This window comes from Rhinolophus hipposideros (genome assembly GCF_964194185.1).
Source record: "Rhinolophus hipposideros genome assembly, chromosome: 18".
Lineage (NCBI taxonomy): Eukaryota > Metazoa > Chordata > Mammalia > Chiroptera > Rhinolophidae > Rhinolophus > Rhinolophus hipposideros.
Window position 1 is genome coordinate 38,012,534 of NC_138064.1, and position 15,308 is coordinate 38,027,841.

The window sequence follows — 15,308 nt, forward strand, 5'->3', positions numbered from 1 at the left end:
CCACATATCAGTGAAATCATATGGTTCTCTGCTTTCTCTGTCTGATTTATTTCACTTAGCATAGTAATCTCAAGATCATCCATGTTGTTGAAAATGGTACCATTTCATCTTTTCTTATGGCTGAATAGTATTCCATTGTGTATATGTGCCACAACATCTTTATCCATTCATCTATCGAAGGACACTTTGGTTGTTTCCATGTCTTGGCCACCGTAAATAAAGCTGCAATTAACATTGGAGCACATATGTCTTTATGGATAAATGTTTTCAGATTTTTGGGGTAGATACCCAGGAGAGGGATTGCTGGGTCATATGGTAATTTTTTGAGGGATCTCCACACTGCCTTCCATATGTTCATTCCCACCAACACTATATGAGCGTTCCTTTTTCTCCACAGCCTCTCCAACACTTGTTACTATTTGTCTTGTTGATGATAACCATTCTAACTGGGGTAAAGTGATATCTCATTGTGGTTTTTATTTGCATTTCTCTGATGATTAGTGATGAGCATTTTTTCATATGTCTGTTTGCCATTTGTATGTCCTCTTTGGAGAAATGTCTCTTCAGGTCCTCTGCCCATTTTTCAATTGGGTTGTTTGTTTGTTTTTTTGTTGTTGAGTTGTATGAGTTCCTTTTATATTTTGGATATTAGCCCTTTATCGGAGGCTTTGTTTGCAAAAATCTTCTCCTACATGTTCTAATAATTTTATCGTGCCACTTCAGAGTTTATGTAGTAGTTTGTATGTTAATTCACATGGCTAAGCAGCACTGATGGATCTAGAACTCATGTCTTTTGACATCTAAAATAGACAGTTTTTTTTAATGCTATTCTTTTTCACTTCAGATAAGGATAGTGGATTTTTCTCAGCTTAACTGTAATAAAATCTTCTGGTTGCATGGTTCTGTAAAAGTCTATTTATAAGGTAGAGCGTTGTAGGGGTCAGGAAGTCTACTGAATAGAGAATCTGCCTGGAATGACTGTAGAAAAGTTGAACTAAGTTAGTCAAGGTCACATAACAAGTAGTTGAGGAAATTTGGGTTTTGAATTGGGAGAATTTGTACCAGATAATTTCAAAACTCCGTTTTATTCATTCTGAAAGCTTTTTATTTTTATTTTAAACAATCTGTTTCTCTTTTCTTTCTTTCTTTCTTTCTTTCTTTCTTTCTTTCTTTCTTTCTTTCTTTCTTTCTTTCTTTCTTTCTTTCTTTCTTTCTTCCTTTCTCTTTCTTTCAATTACATTTGGCATTCAATATTGTTTTTTATATTAGTTTCAAGTGTATAGCATAGTGCTTAGGCATTTATATAATTTACAAAGTGATCCACCTGGTTAGTCTAGTACCCACCTGGCACTATACATAGTTGTTGCTACATTATTGACTATATTGTGTAGGCTGTACTTTACATCTCCTTGACTGTTTTGCAACTACCAATTTGTGCTTCTTAATGCTATTCCTGTCACATTTCTCACCCAGCCCCCCAACCACCCCTCCCATCTGGCAACCATCAGTTTATTATCTGTATCTGTTTGTTATTATCTGTATCTGAATCTGTTTTTGTTTTGTTTGTTTATTTTGTTCTTTAGATTGCACATATAAGTAAGTCACATGGTATTTGTCTTTCCCTGTTTGACTTATTTCACTTAGCTTAATGCCTTCCAGGTCTATTCATGTTGTCACAAGTGGTAAGATTTCATTCTTTTTTATGGCTGAGTAATATTCCTTTGTATATATGTACTACATCTTCCTAATCCAGTCATCTATTGATGGACACTTAGGTTGCTTCAGATAGTCTTAAGTATTATTACATATCATGAATTTTTCATTCTATGTCCAAATTATGCCTTATATCCCATGACTTGTGAATTATGTAAGTTATAGTGGAGTACCAATGTATTTTTTCAGTGCTCATAGGAACACTGCAGTGTCTGCCACAATTAGAGTTTGCAGTGTTACCTTCCATTATCCTCTTTCAGCCTTACATTAAGCATGGTAGGCTTTTTGATATACTCATCATGTGGGCAATACTCATATGATATATGATATGATATACTCATATGATATATGATATGATGTACTCTATATGATATACTCATAATGTAGGCAATCAGCCCACATTATTACTTTGTGTATTTTGATAAGAAAAAAAATACTATCTTATGATAAATAAAATCTTCCCAATTAAAGCAAGCAAGGATTCCATTTAGCCAAAGTAAAAGAATACCTTAATGTGAGTCAGAACATTAGCAAGAAATAACCTTTTTTACTGTACTGCTATGGAGTCTTCCTGCCTCACCTTTGTAAAATAAGAGAGAAAAATTAGTTTTTCTTCTCTAACAATTTTGTAAATAAGAACTTAAGATAATGGTGAAGTGTTCTCTTTATCATTAGCAGTGAGGGAGGAAGAAGAGCTGAGATTTGCTGGATTCAGTACAATGTTCAATTTCTCTTAGATGCTATTACCTATTTTCTTTTGTTTTCTGTGAGAAGAATTATAATAATAAATCTGATAGGCACTTGAAGTTTTAATTATGTAATAAGGATAGTTGATTGGCTAAATGATTGATGAAGGTAAAATTTATCAATTTTGAGACCCACAAACTATGCATTATTTTCTTTGTATAGCTCTTAATGGTGATGAATAATAATAGTTGTAAGGGTGTTCTTATAGAGTCAGTAATAAAGTGTCTATAGTCTACAGCTTTAACCTTATCATATTTATCTTATTTAAATGAAACTGAACAATAGAAGAAAAGTAGACATATTGGCTTGCTTAATTGTGGACTTGATTTAATTAATAATTTTCCCTAAACTATACGTAATTATTTTTTATTTAGCAATTAACTTACGTTAACAGATGAGGTAGATTTTACAGTGAATTTAGCTCAGTAAAATGTAAATTTGATCTATTTTGAGGAAGATACGTCTAGACTAGGCGAAAATAGAACATCCATGGTAGAAAGGACTGTTTCTATCTTATTCACCAAAATAGCCTTGGCGTGTAGTGTTTGGTTAGCAACTATTAGGTACTCAAAATATTTGTTATGCTGACAAATTGTACAATCTGGAAGAAATGGATAAATTCCTAGAACATGCAATCTTCCAAAGCTGAATCAAGAAAAACAGAAAACCTGAACTGACCAACTACTGCTAATGAAATTGAATCAGTAATTAACAAGCTCCCAACAAACAAATTCCTGGGTCAGACGGCTTCACAGGTAAATGTTACCAAACATTCAAAAAAGAATTAACACCTATTCTTCTCTAACTGTTCCAAAAATTTCAAAAGGAGAGAGGATTCCAAGCTCATTTTATGCGACCACCATACCCTAATTTCAAAACCAGACAAAAACATTACAAAAAAGAAAACTATTGGCCACTATCCCTAAAGTACATAGATGCAAAAATTCTCAACCAAATATTAGCAAATATTAGCAAATTCAGCGATACATTAAAAATATCATACACCACGATCAAGTGTGACTTATTCCTGTTATGCAAGGTTGGTTCAGTATTCACAAATCAATCAACATGATATACCACATAAACAAAATGAAAAATAAAAATAATATGGTCATATCAATAGACGCAGAAAAAGCATTTGACAAAATCAAACATCCATTTATAATAAAAACTTTCAACAAAGTGGGAATAGAGGGAACATATCTCAACATAATAAAGGTCATATATGACAAACCCACAGCTAATATACTCAGTGGGGAAAAACCAAAAGCATTCTCCTTAAGATCAGGAACAAGACAAGGGTGTCCACTTTCACCACTTTTATTTGGCTTAGTACTGGAAGTACTAAGTACTAAGTACTTAGTACTAAGTACTGATTGCTCAGCAATCAGACAAAGAAAGAAAGAAAGAAAGAAAGAAAGAAAGAAAGAAAGAAAGAGCATCCAAACTGGAAACTAAGAAGTAAAACTGTCATTACTTGCAGATTACATGATGTTATGTATAGAGAACCCCAAAGTTTCTGCCCCAAAACTATTAGAACTGATAAACGAATTTAGTAAAGTAGCAGGATACAAAATTAATATTCAGTAATCAGTTGCATTTTTATACACCAATAATGAACTATCAGAAAGAGAAAGTAAGAAAACAATCTCATTTATGATTGCATCACAAAAAATACCTAGGAATAAATTTAACCAAGGAAGTAAAAGACCTGTTTTCAGAAAATTATAAGACACTGAAGAGAGAATTAAAAAAGATACAAATATATGGGAGCATATACTGTGCTCATGGGTAGGAAGAATTAAGATAGTTAAAGTGTCCATACTACCTAAGGCAATATATAGATTCAACACAATTCCTAACAAGTTACTAATGACCAGAACAAATAATCCTAAAATTTATATGGAATCATAAAAGATCCCAAATAGCCACAGTAATCCTGAGAAATAAGAACAAAGCTGGAGGTGTCACAATACCTGATATCAAATATACTACAAAGCTATAGTAATCAAAACAACATGGTATTGGCATGAAAACAAGCACATAGATCAGTGGAACAGAACAGAGAGCCCAGAAATAAATCCATGCCTATATGGTCATTTAATCTATGACAAAGGAAGCAAGAATATACATTTTAGTAAAGATAGTCTAGTCAATAAATGGTGCTGGGAAAACTGGGCAGACACATGCAAAAAAATGAAACTGGACCACCTTCTTATTCTATATACAAAAATAAACTCAAAATGGATTAAAGACTTAAATATAAGACCTGAAACCATAAAACTCATGGAAGAAAATATAGGAAGTAAACTCTCTTAGTAATATTTTTATTGATATATCTCCTCTGTCAAGGGAAACAAAAGAAAAAATAAACAAATGGGACTACATCAAACTAAAAAGGTTTTTCACAGCAAAGGAAACCATCAACAAAACATAAAGGCATTCTACTGAATGGGAGAAGATATTTGCCAATGACACATGTGATGAGAGGTTAATATCCTAATATCCAAAGTTTATTTAAAAAAAAAAAAACTTATACAACTCAACACCAAAAAAACACCCCAATTAAAAAATGGGCAGAGGACATGATGCAAATGAACAGACATTTCTCCAAAGAGAACATACAGATGGCCAATAGACATATGGAAACATGCTCAACATTACTAATTATCAGAGAGATGCAAATAAAAACCAAAATGAGATATCACCTCACATCTGTCAGAATGGCCATCATCAATAAATCAACAAACAAGTGTTGGCGAGGATGTGGAGAAAAGGGACTCCTTGAGCATTGTGGGTGAGATTGCAAATTGGTGCAGCCACTATGGAAAACAGTATGGAGGTTTCTCAATTAAAAATGAGACCTTGTGACCCAGCACTTCTACTCCTTGGTATTTAGCCAAAAAAATCCAAAATACTAATTCAAAAAGATATATACACTCCTATGTTTACTGCAGCACTGTTTCCTATAGTCAAGATATGGAAATAACCGAAATGCCTGTCAGTAGAGGACTGCATAAAGAAATTATGGTACATTTATACAATAGATTATTCTGTCATGAAAAAGAATGAAATCTTACCAAATGGGTGGACAACAACATGGATGGACCCAGAGAACATTATGCTGAGTGAAATAAGTCACACTGAGAAAGACAAATACCATGTGATCTCACTTATATGTGGAATCTAAAGAACAGAATAAATGAATAAACAAAACAGAAATAGACTCATAGATACAAAAAACAAACTGATGGTTACTAGGTGGGAGGGGGGCTTGGGGGGCTCGGTGAGAAACATGAAGGGATTAAGAAGTACGTATTGGTAGTTACAAAATAGTACCGGGGATGTAAAATACAGTATGGGGAATATAGTCAATAGTATTGTAAAAATTATGTATAGTGTCAGGGGGCTACTAGACTTAATGGGGGGAACACTTCACAAATTATGTAAATATCTAACCACTAGGTTGTACACCTGAAACTAGTATAAAATAATATTGAATGTCAACTATACTTTTAAAAAATCGTCATGGGATATAAAGTATAGCATAGGGAATATAGTCAATAATATTGGAATAACTATGTACAGTATCAGATGGGTGATAGACTTATTGCAGTTATCACTTTGTGAGGTATATAAATGTCTAATTACTATGTTGTTTGTACACGTGAATCTAATAATAATAATAAAAAAATATTTGTTGAATGAATTAATGTAATACACTGTGATTCCAGATACTTACCTATAATGAGATTGTATAAGGTCACTAATTCATCAACATCTCATTACATAAGTAAATTGAAAATCTTTTTATTACTAGTTATTACTGTTTACTGTTTAGAAGACAAATTTCAGTAATAATTTTGATTTGAACAGAATAATGGATGAATTATGAATAAATGTAATAGATAGCTGTCACCTTTCAAAGCATGAGGTCTCTGGAGGAGGAAAAAGCACAACTAGGAGGTTCTTGTGAAAGATTAAAAACCGATGTTCATTATAGTTAGGCATAAATCATAATCAGCATATAAATGATTCAGTTCATTTATAACCATTGTTTGGTACGTTGTACTGGGTAATTGCATGATCATAGTAATGCTTTGGATTTTCGTGTCACTTTTTACTTTCAGAGCAGTTTCCGCAGTGTCTCACAGGACCACAATCAGTTCTATGAGGGAGGAAGCAGAAGTGGTATTCTCATTGCAATGGGAATGAAAGGAGGCATAGAGGGTTAAATTAAGTAAACTGACCCAGCCATTTTGTAGTTGGTGACAGACAGATACAAATGTCTTATTCTATATGTGATTCTTCTCACCTGCATATTTCAACCTTTATAGACTCCTACTAGCAGAAATAGATGTCAGAAAAGAAAAGGCATAAAGTGGAGAAAACGCAGAGTGTAGCACATGACCTCTTATAGTTTAGACTTTAAGAGATTGGGTGCTTAGGTAAACTATTATGAAATCCCAGGTTAAGCCCACTGTTAAGTAGTGTGTGACTTTAGCAAATAAGGTCTTTCTGTTCTCATATCAGAACTTTGGAGTTTGATTATCTTCAATTCAGTTATTCCAGGTTTTTGAGATTATTAAAGAAAAATATTTATTTTAGCAATGACTAATTGTTCAAATAAAATTTACATTTACAACAGATACAATCTCTATTTACAATAACTGTCATCCTGCTTTTTGTTGAAAGTATCCTATGCTATACTCTAAATAACTGTGAATGAAAAGAATATAGTCCCTAAGATTATGAAACCCCTTAAAATCCAACTAAAAGCCAAAGGCCAAGAAAGCAATGTTAAAGTTGCAAGTGGGTGTGGCTAAGATAGAAGATACCAGAAAAGGGAAAGCTGCTCATTGTTGGTGACACTGGGTGGCAGTGCTGTGTTGACATAATCCCGTGAAGTAAATTGTGTTTAATAAGAATGTGTGGCTCTTTTCTTCCTTTGACATGTGACTTGAGAGCTGGATTCCAGGATGGGAAAAAATGTTGAGGAGTAGCAAGTGATTCAAATACAAAATGCATTAGACTCTTCAGCTCCCTATATTATTAAAAGCCCTAAACCCGTTTTACTAAGTTTGACTACGTAATTTTTCTGAGATGTGGAATCATGAGGCCAGTGGCAGAATTCTTGTTGTCCCAGACTCCTGAATTATATTATTAATAGCTGTAGTTAACGTTTGTTATATGCTTTATGACAGATGCACTGCTAAATGCTTGATGTGGAATATCTCATTTATTACAACACTTGGAAATCGATATTATTACCATTTTCCTTTTATAGCAAAAGTGTTGAGATTTATAGGATTTAGTAACTTGCTAAACTATTTCGTGACTGTATTTTAGGTATGATATTTTAAAAATTCCACAAGAAATTTGAGGGTGGAGAATGGTTATTGCTTAATAATGCACATGAATATTGTTTAACAGTTCAAGACAGGAAATGAAGAATGGTGTAAAATATAATAATGAATTCAGCCGGAATTGTTTGCCATTTTTGCACTGATTATAATAACTGCTTGAAGTGAATTTTCTTGGGTCACCAGCTTTGAAATCAGAGCTAAATTTGAATATCAAGTTTGCCACTTATTAATTGAATCTTTCTAATTAAGTTGTTTAAATGTACTGTGCCTCAGTTTCCTTATCAGGTAAATGGGCATAATATGTTCCTCCTTTACAGTTCTATTATAAATACCTCAATCCTCATTAATCCTGGTGTCCATATTTGTAATTCACCTACTTTATAAAATTTATTTGTAACCCCCATATCAATACATAGTACTTTCAGTCATTTGCAGGTAGATGCAATTCAGTAAAATTTGAATCACCTGACCATGAGGTCCCAGCTGAGGTGGAACAAGGTGACATTCTGCCTTCTTATTTCAGTTCTCATACTTTCAACAAGGGTTCATTTCACCATCTATTGAATGCCATGTTTTTTGCATTTTGTGCTTTTTATCAGTGATTTTACTGTTTCAAATAGTGCTAAAGTGCTGGCTAGTGCTTCTAAGTGTAGGAAGGCTATGTTGTGCCTTTTGGAGAAAATATAATACATGTGTTAAATAAGCTTAATTCAAGTATGATTTGTAGTGCTGTTGGCTGTAAGTTCAACATTAATGAATCAACAGTACATATTAAATAAGATGTTTTTGAACTGAAACACATTAAAAGGTTATGTATTGATCTGTTGATGAAGATATTATGACCAGAGGTTCTCAGGTGCCTAACCCTGTATTTTCCCCTGAAGCAATGGTTCAGTAGTTGCTAATTTAGTGTTCACAACTTTATATAACTACTGTGTATAAAATGAATAGACTGTGTAATACGCAATACATTCCCTTTCAACTTCTCAGTGTTCCTTCTGGTCTTAGACAAGGAGACACCTCTGAAAGAGCTGGGGATATTCTTGATGATTTTAACCGAGCAATGCACAGTCTCTGAAATAACACAAACAATCTTCTCCTTTTTAGCTTCCAGATTCCCTTATAACAACTTGTCACAAAAATATTACATTTTATTAAGTTAAAAATTCGGGTCCAGTTTTGGACCCTAGGCTAAACTGTATTCCAGGATAACTTTATTTTATCAGAAATTAAATATTTTCAACTTAGCAGGCATTGTAGTCCCTGTCGCACCTCTTGAACTCTGCCATTGTGGTGGGAAAGCAGCCATAGACAATATGTAAATGAATGGTGGTGACAGTGTTTCAATAAAACTTTATTTGCCAAAGTGGGCAGCTGGCTGGATTTGGCCTGTGAACTGTAGTTTGCTGATCCTTGATTTAGTGTCATGTTGGCTCTCGCTTTATGGCGGTATTTATCAGTTTACTAGAAGACCTACAAACCACAGAAAGTAAAATAAAAAAATTTCCATAACTGTATTTTTCTGTTGGTGGTACTGGAAGTGATAATAACTGCATGTGGCGAGCATTTATTAAATATTTGGCACAGTACTACTCACTTTATACTACATTTTCTTGGTTTAGCCCTATGAGACAGTACATGATTATTATCTCATTTTTCAGAAGTAGAAATGGAGGTCTGGAGATGTGAACTCATTCAAGGTCACAGAATTAGGAAGTGCTACAACCCGGTCCAAGGATGGTTTTGATCTTGCTGCTAGCATGCAAAATTCTTTGCCTAACTTTTACTTATTTTCTGATATTTTACTAATTTGGGGATGTTGATTTCAGAGTTAGAAGTTCGTGGTACAGTGTCTTAAGCTTTTCTGGAAAAAAAAGAACATTTCATGAATAAGGACAGGAGTATGGGTTTTAGCTCTAATTCTCTAGTTTTTCAAAATTAACTTTATTTTTTTTCTGTTTTCAAATGCATTCTAAAAGGGCAATCTACCTAAATGTGAGGCTTTGCAGCTTCTATCTCTGCTGGGAGATTTTTTTCCTTTATTGGCTAATTTGAAGGTTTAATTTTGTTCTTGTTTCTATAATATCCTGATTAAAGGATTAGAAAGCCCTTTCCTACATTTGAGTCACTAATACCAGCCTAAGCACAGAGCCATCCACTCAGGGGACATGGATTTGCATTTGTTGAATGAATAATAACTTAGTAGCAGCACAACCTTCTTTTCTGTGACTGTGTCAACTGTCCTTCACATTGCCCATGTCTGCTGGGTACAGTTCTCAGAATTAGCAGAGAACTTGACATCAGTAATAAGATGTACATTGTGGAAATGACTAGGTTGGAGTTGTGAATATTGAAAAAGTGGGCTCGTGGTTTCAGAGTGGAGATACTTGTTTAGTTGTCCCACGTGAAGCACTGCCCTTGGTATCCGCTTTATGTTTAGTTCTCACTCGCTGGATCAAACTTTTATTTGGACTTAGTATTTGACAGCTACAATTAGGAATCCAAATATAATGATCCTTGTTTTCTGGAAACTCAAAGCCTCACATCAACTGATAAGGGGTCTCTACTCAAATATCTATCTCTATCATCTCTATCTCCATCTCTATATATTTGTATTTACATCTAATCTATCTATTATCTGTCTGTATTCATCCATCCATCCATCCATCCATCCATCCATCCATCCATCCATCCATCCATCCATCCATCCATAGAGAGAGTGCTTTAATAGAGGTATTATGAGAAGAGTACTGTGAGAGCGCAGAGAGAGGCAAAACTGACTGCTTGGTGGGCGATCTGTTATGAAGAGGGTCATTTTTTGAGTTAGGAATGGGAGTTTTCCAAATTGAGTAGCTGAGTTGGTCAGCATTTCTGGAGAAAGAAGACCATAGCAGCAAGAAAGAGGATGAACTATTTTGGAAATGATAGAAACTTTCCTATGGTTGGAAAAGGGTGGGAACAGATTAGGGCCAGATTGTGAACTGCAAGTAGAGATAAGGGAGACTTTGGAAAGCTTTAATCAGGGTGTGACATGATCAGAGCTTTATAAAAACAATTCTGGTGACAGTGTAAAGGGGAGGAAATGGATGGGTAATCGGGTGACTGATGGGTCATACATTCTTGTGCCTTCCAGCTTTCTCCTGTGCTTCTGGCGAGTATCTAGAAATGAAGAACCAGGTATGCAGTAAGTGTGGTGAAGGTACCTACTCCTTGGGCAGTGGCATCAAATTTGATGAATGGGATGAATTACCAGCCGGATTTTCCAACGTTGCGACATTCATGGACACTGTCGTTGGACCTTCTGACCCCAGGCCAGTTGGCTGTAAAAAGTAAGAACTGAAAGAAACCTTTGGATCTTGACTCAGTAGTTAAGAAAGGTATAGCTGTTCTTTTCCAGATGGAAGTTGAGGATAATCTTGGTACTAATTGGAATTATACTCGTAGATAGGCTAATTGCAAAGAATCATGTCGTTTTAGACAGTCTTTACAAATAATGTAGCTGAATTTTCATGAAGTTAAAATAATTGTTCTCAGGACATAATAGCTACCCTATGCAAAGATGTGATAAAGCTATTACAAAAACAAATTAATTTTATAATCATATACTTGTAACTACACTCAAGCCAATGGTATTTCTACAAACGCTTCTCTAATTTTCAGTGGATGATTTCAGGGTTTTTTTTTCCCTATGCAAGGAAGAAAGTGTAACCTTTATTTAGACACTTGATTATCTCCTGTAAGAGAGAGTGGGCTAAGTACCAGAGGTGGAAAGCTCATTTACTTAATTTCTACCTCAGGTAGGAGAATATTAGCTTTGTCTATGATACTGCTAGAGGAATGTGAAATTGTTTTGGAAAAAACCCCACACAAAACAAAATGTTTATCTTTGGGCTGTAACCCTTCCTGCTCTCTTTGTATTGACTATGTAACATTTCGTTTCATATGACTGTGTTTAGAAGAATTACACTTCAGGCTGCTGGCTACCTTCTGACAAGAGTGGCTTCTCAAGAACTCAAAAGTTTTACCATGAGCTAAGAATTCCAGGAATTATTTAGCTGTGCTAAAAGATATGTTCTCTCCCTCCCTCCTCCCCTCCTTCCCTTTCTTGTCTTCTACTTTCCTTATTTTTTATGTAGAGCTGCATGTTTATCCAGATTTATTTTTTCAGCCTATTTATAAAAAGAAATAATAAATTTCCTTTATTATTTCTTGTAATGCAGATCTGCTGCTTAAAAACTCTCTCAGCTTTGGTGTACCTAAAATCTTTATCTTTATTTTAGCCTCATTTTTGAAGAATATTTTATTGGACATAGGATTCACTCATTGTGTTCATCTTTTATTTAATGTTGATTATATTTGTCAGAGCTGTCTTAAATATTTGTCTGTTACTGTTCACTTTTTTCTCAGTTAAGAGTCATATTTTCTCACTTCTTTGCTTGTCTAATAAATTTTTATTGTATCTTAAGAGTTATGAATGTTAACATGTAGGGAAAGTAGATTAAGTTTTTCTTTGTTTAAAGCAGGGGTGTCCAAATTGCGGCCCCGCGGGCCAACTGCAGCCTGCAATCCATTTTTTATTGGCCCGTAGCAAATTCCAAAAATATATTTAGTTTACTTAAATAAACTAGGTGAGGCAATACGTACTTCACCTCGAGTGAGTGGCCCGGCTGTTTGTGTATTTTACCGCATATGGCCCTTGGTGAAAACATTGAAAAAAGTTTGGACACCCCTGGTTTAAAGGGTGTTAAATTTTGTTCTGGTAGGCAGTTTATTTACTGGAAGATCACCTTGATCTTGTCAGATTTTATTGTTTTAGGGTGGCTCTATAGTGGTTTCTCACTTAGTTTTAAGTCATGGCCTTTTCTCTAGGGCAGGAGTCAGTCAACTATAGCCCATGAGCCCTCCCTCTGTTTTTGTATATAAAGTTTTATTGGGACACCGCTGCACTCATTTATTTATGTATTGTCAGTGGCTGCATTTAGAGCTACAGTGGCAGAGTTAAGCATTGCAAGAGACGAGATGGTCCACAAAGCCCAAAATACTTATTCTCTGTCCCTTCAAGAAAAATATTGCCAATACCTACTCTAGGGGATGGCCCCTATTCCTAAGGTGTGGCAATTCTGGAATCTTAAATTGATGTCCAATATTCTTACCACATTTTTCCCTCTCTGGCTGGGTTAGAGCTCTAATGACTCCCATTAAAGTGACCTCTTTGATTATGTCTCAGCTTTGCAGTGGCTGCTAGTCCTATAGACCCTAGCCCCAAACCCACGACCTACAGAGAAACTCCATACAGACTCCTGGAGCCCCTGTTTTCTCGGATTCTCACCTCTGTAAATTACAGCCCTTTCAGCTGCCCCAGACACTCATCTCTGCTCCTCAGATCAGTGAGACTGCTGTGCTTTGCTTGGGTGCTGTCTCCTGGTACCATAGTCTGAACGTGTCCTGAGGATGGAGGTCAAGGTCAATTTGGGCTTTACCTCATGTGTTTTAATCTCAGGAATCTCAGTCCTGCACTGCCTGTTATCAATGCAGTATTTTGTTTAGTTTAATAGATGGTTAAAAAGAAAGGGCAAATGCAATACCAGTTAGTCATGTTGGGATATGGAAGTCTCAGTCTTGTATTCATATTTCTTTTTCTGTTATAAAAAAAGAAAAGAATTACCCAAATCTCACTCTTATCATCAAGATAAAAAATTAAATCTGAAGAGAAGGATGTTAAGTTGTGTTGTCATACAGTTTGGTTAGAATATTTTTCCCCCCAAAAGTTGACACATGACTTATTATTGGTTAATTCTAAGAATTAACATATGGTTAGATTTACAACCCAAATTTTGGTAACCAGTGCATTTTCTTAATTTTTCATCTGGTTTTTTAGATAAAAATTTCACTCAGACTTTACCTCTATACATACCACGAAACTGTGATTTGTATTTTAGTTAGGTTCAATGGGCTGTTTCTAGAACAAATTCTTCCCTACGAGTATATCAAGGAATCTCCTCATCCCCCTTTCGTGTATGTGTATGTAAATAGAAGTTCAGATGTTGTTTGAGAGAATAATTCTACCCAAGATTAGTAGAGTTAGTCGTGGTGTCTTTAGTGATGAATTTTTTGGTGAAAAGTATTAGTTTCATAGCCAGTTGGTCACATAACCTTACCAAGATTTAGGAAGTCATTCCTAGTGATGAAATGAACCTGTTGCTAAGAATGGTGTTGGCCTTCAAATTCCACAACAGCTTTTGGTCGTCTCTGCTGTGCCTTGCTAATGGAATTATTTTTGAATCTGAGGTACATAACTTGTAAACAGAAGAGGTTTCTGAATCCTAACAAAATGCTTCTGGGTTTCCTTTTTGCAGCTCTTCTTGGGTTCCTTGTGGAAATTACATAGAGTCAAATCGTGATGACTGCACTGTGTCTTTGATCTATGCTGTGCACCTTAAGAAGTCGGGTTATGTCTTCTTTGAGTACCAGTATGTCGACAACAACATCTTCTTTGAGTTCTTTGTAAGGCCTTTTATATTCTGAAATTTACTTTTTAAGGGACATTCATGTAAAATTTCTCATAACCAGTTGTTTCCATTACACGTTATGCCTCCTGGTTTTTTCTTTGTGTGTGAACTGAACCTTTTGATATTAAAAGAAAGCTTTAGTTTTTTCTGTATTTTGTTTTCTGGTTACTACTCTTTCTTTACTTTTGAGATCTTTGGGCTTGTTTTACTTTTGGTTATGATCTTTGGATGACCATTTGCTGTAGACTTTTTGTGTGACAAATATATTTTGCCCAAGATTCATTTTAATTATGATTTTTATAGCTATAGGTGCTATCTTGTTAAAATATATCTTCACCTATTTTAGTTTTTGTTTAAAAAGTTATTTCTCTTTGCAATTTCAAATATTTGAATTATTTAAGTGTATTCATGGGCAGTATTTCAGAAGCAGAAAGGACTAAATGTTTCTGATTCTGTCAATCAAAGGAATGTAAAGGACTACCTAAAGGAATCAATGGATGGGGGATAGTTGGTGTCTCTGGCAAGAGATTAAGTAGCAGTACAGAATACAGGATACAATAATAGTCTAATAGAATAGACTGTTGCCACTAAAATTATTTATTTTATATAAACTGTAGCTAATCTAGCAAATATATGTTGTGGCAGTGACTCAAATGCTTGAGGAAATGTTTTCAGATTGACTTTTTATACTAAAAAAATGTATATATTGTGGAGGTAGCTGGGAAACCATCTTATAAACAGTCTCTGTGGTCCAGATTTCAGGAACAAATATACTAACAATTCTAAAACAAACTTAGGTTGCTCTTGGTAATGGAAATTTCTAAATCATAAACTTTGTAGGAAGAGAGATTTTCCATGAAAGTATGAGCCTTAGATTTGAAGTCAAGAGATTCTAGCTCTAGTCCCATCTCTGCCAATTGCTAGCTGTGTGTTTTGGGGCAGTTAAGTTAACTTTTCAGTCTGTAGCATTCCC

The 15,308-nt window shown here is 34.7% G+C and overlaps 1 protein-coding gene across 1 annotated transcript in view; it reads left to right on the top strand.

Moving 5' to 3' along the window:
• ELAPOR2 (endosome-lysosome associated apoptosis and autophagy regulator family member 2) overlaps nt 1-15,308 on the top strand; it is a 165,847-nt gene that overhangs the window by 88,276 nt on the left and 62,263 nt on the right. The window contains exons 3-4 of the mRNA XM_081079345.1: nt 10,960-11,155; nt 14,183-14,330. Coding sequence (XP_080935471.1) covers nt 10,960-11,155; nt 14,183-14,330 — 344 coding nt within the window. The remainder of the gene's footprint in view (nt 1-10,959; nt 11,156-14,182; nt 14,331-15,308) is intronic.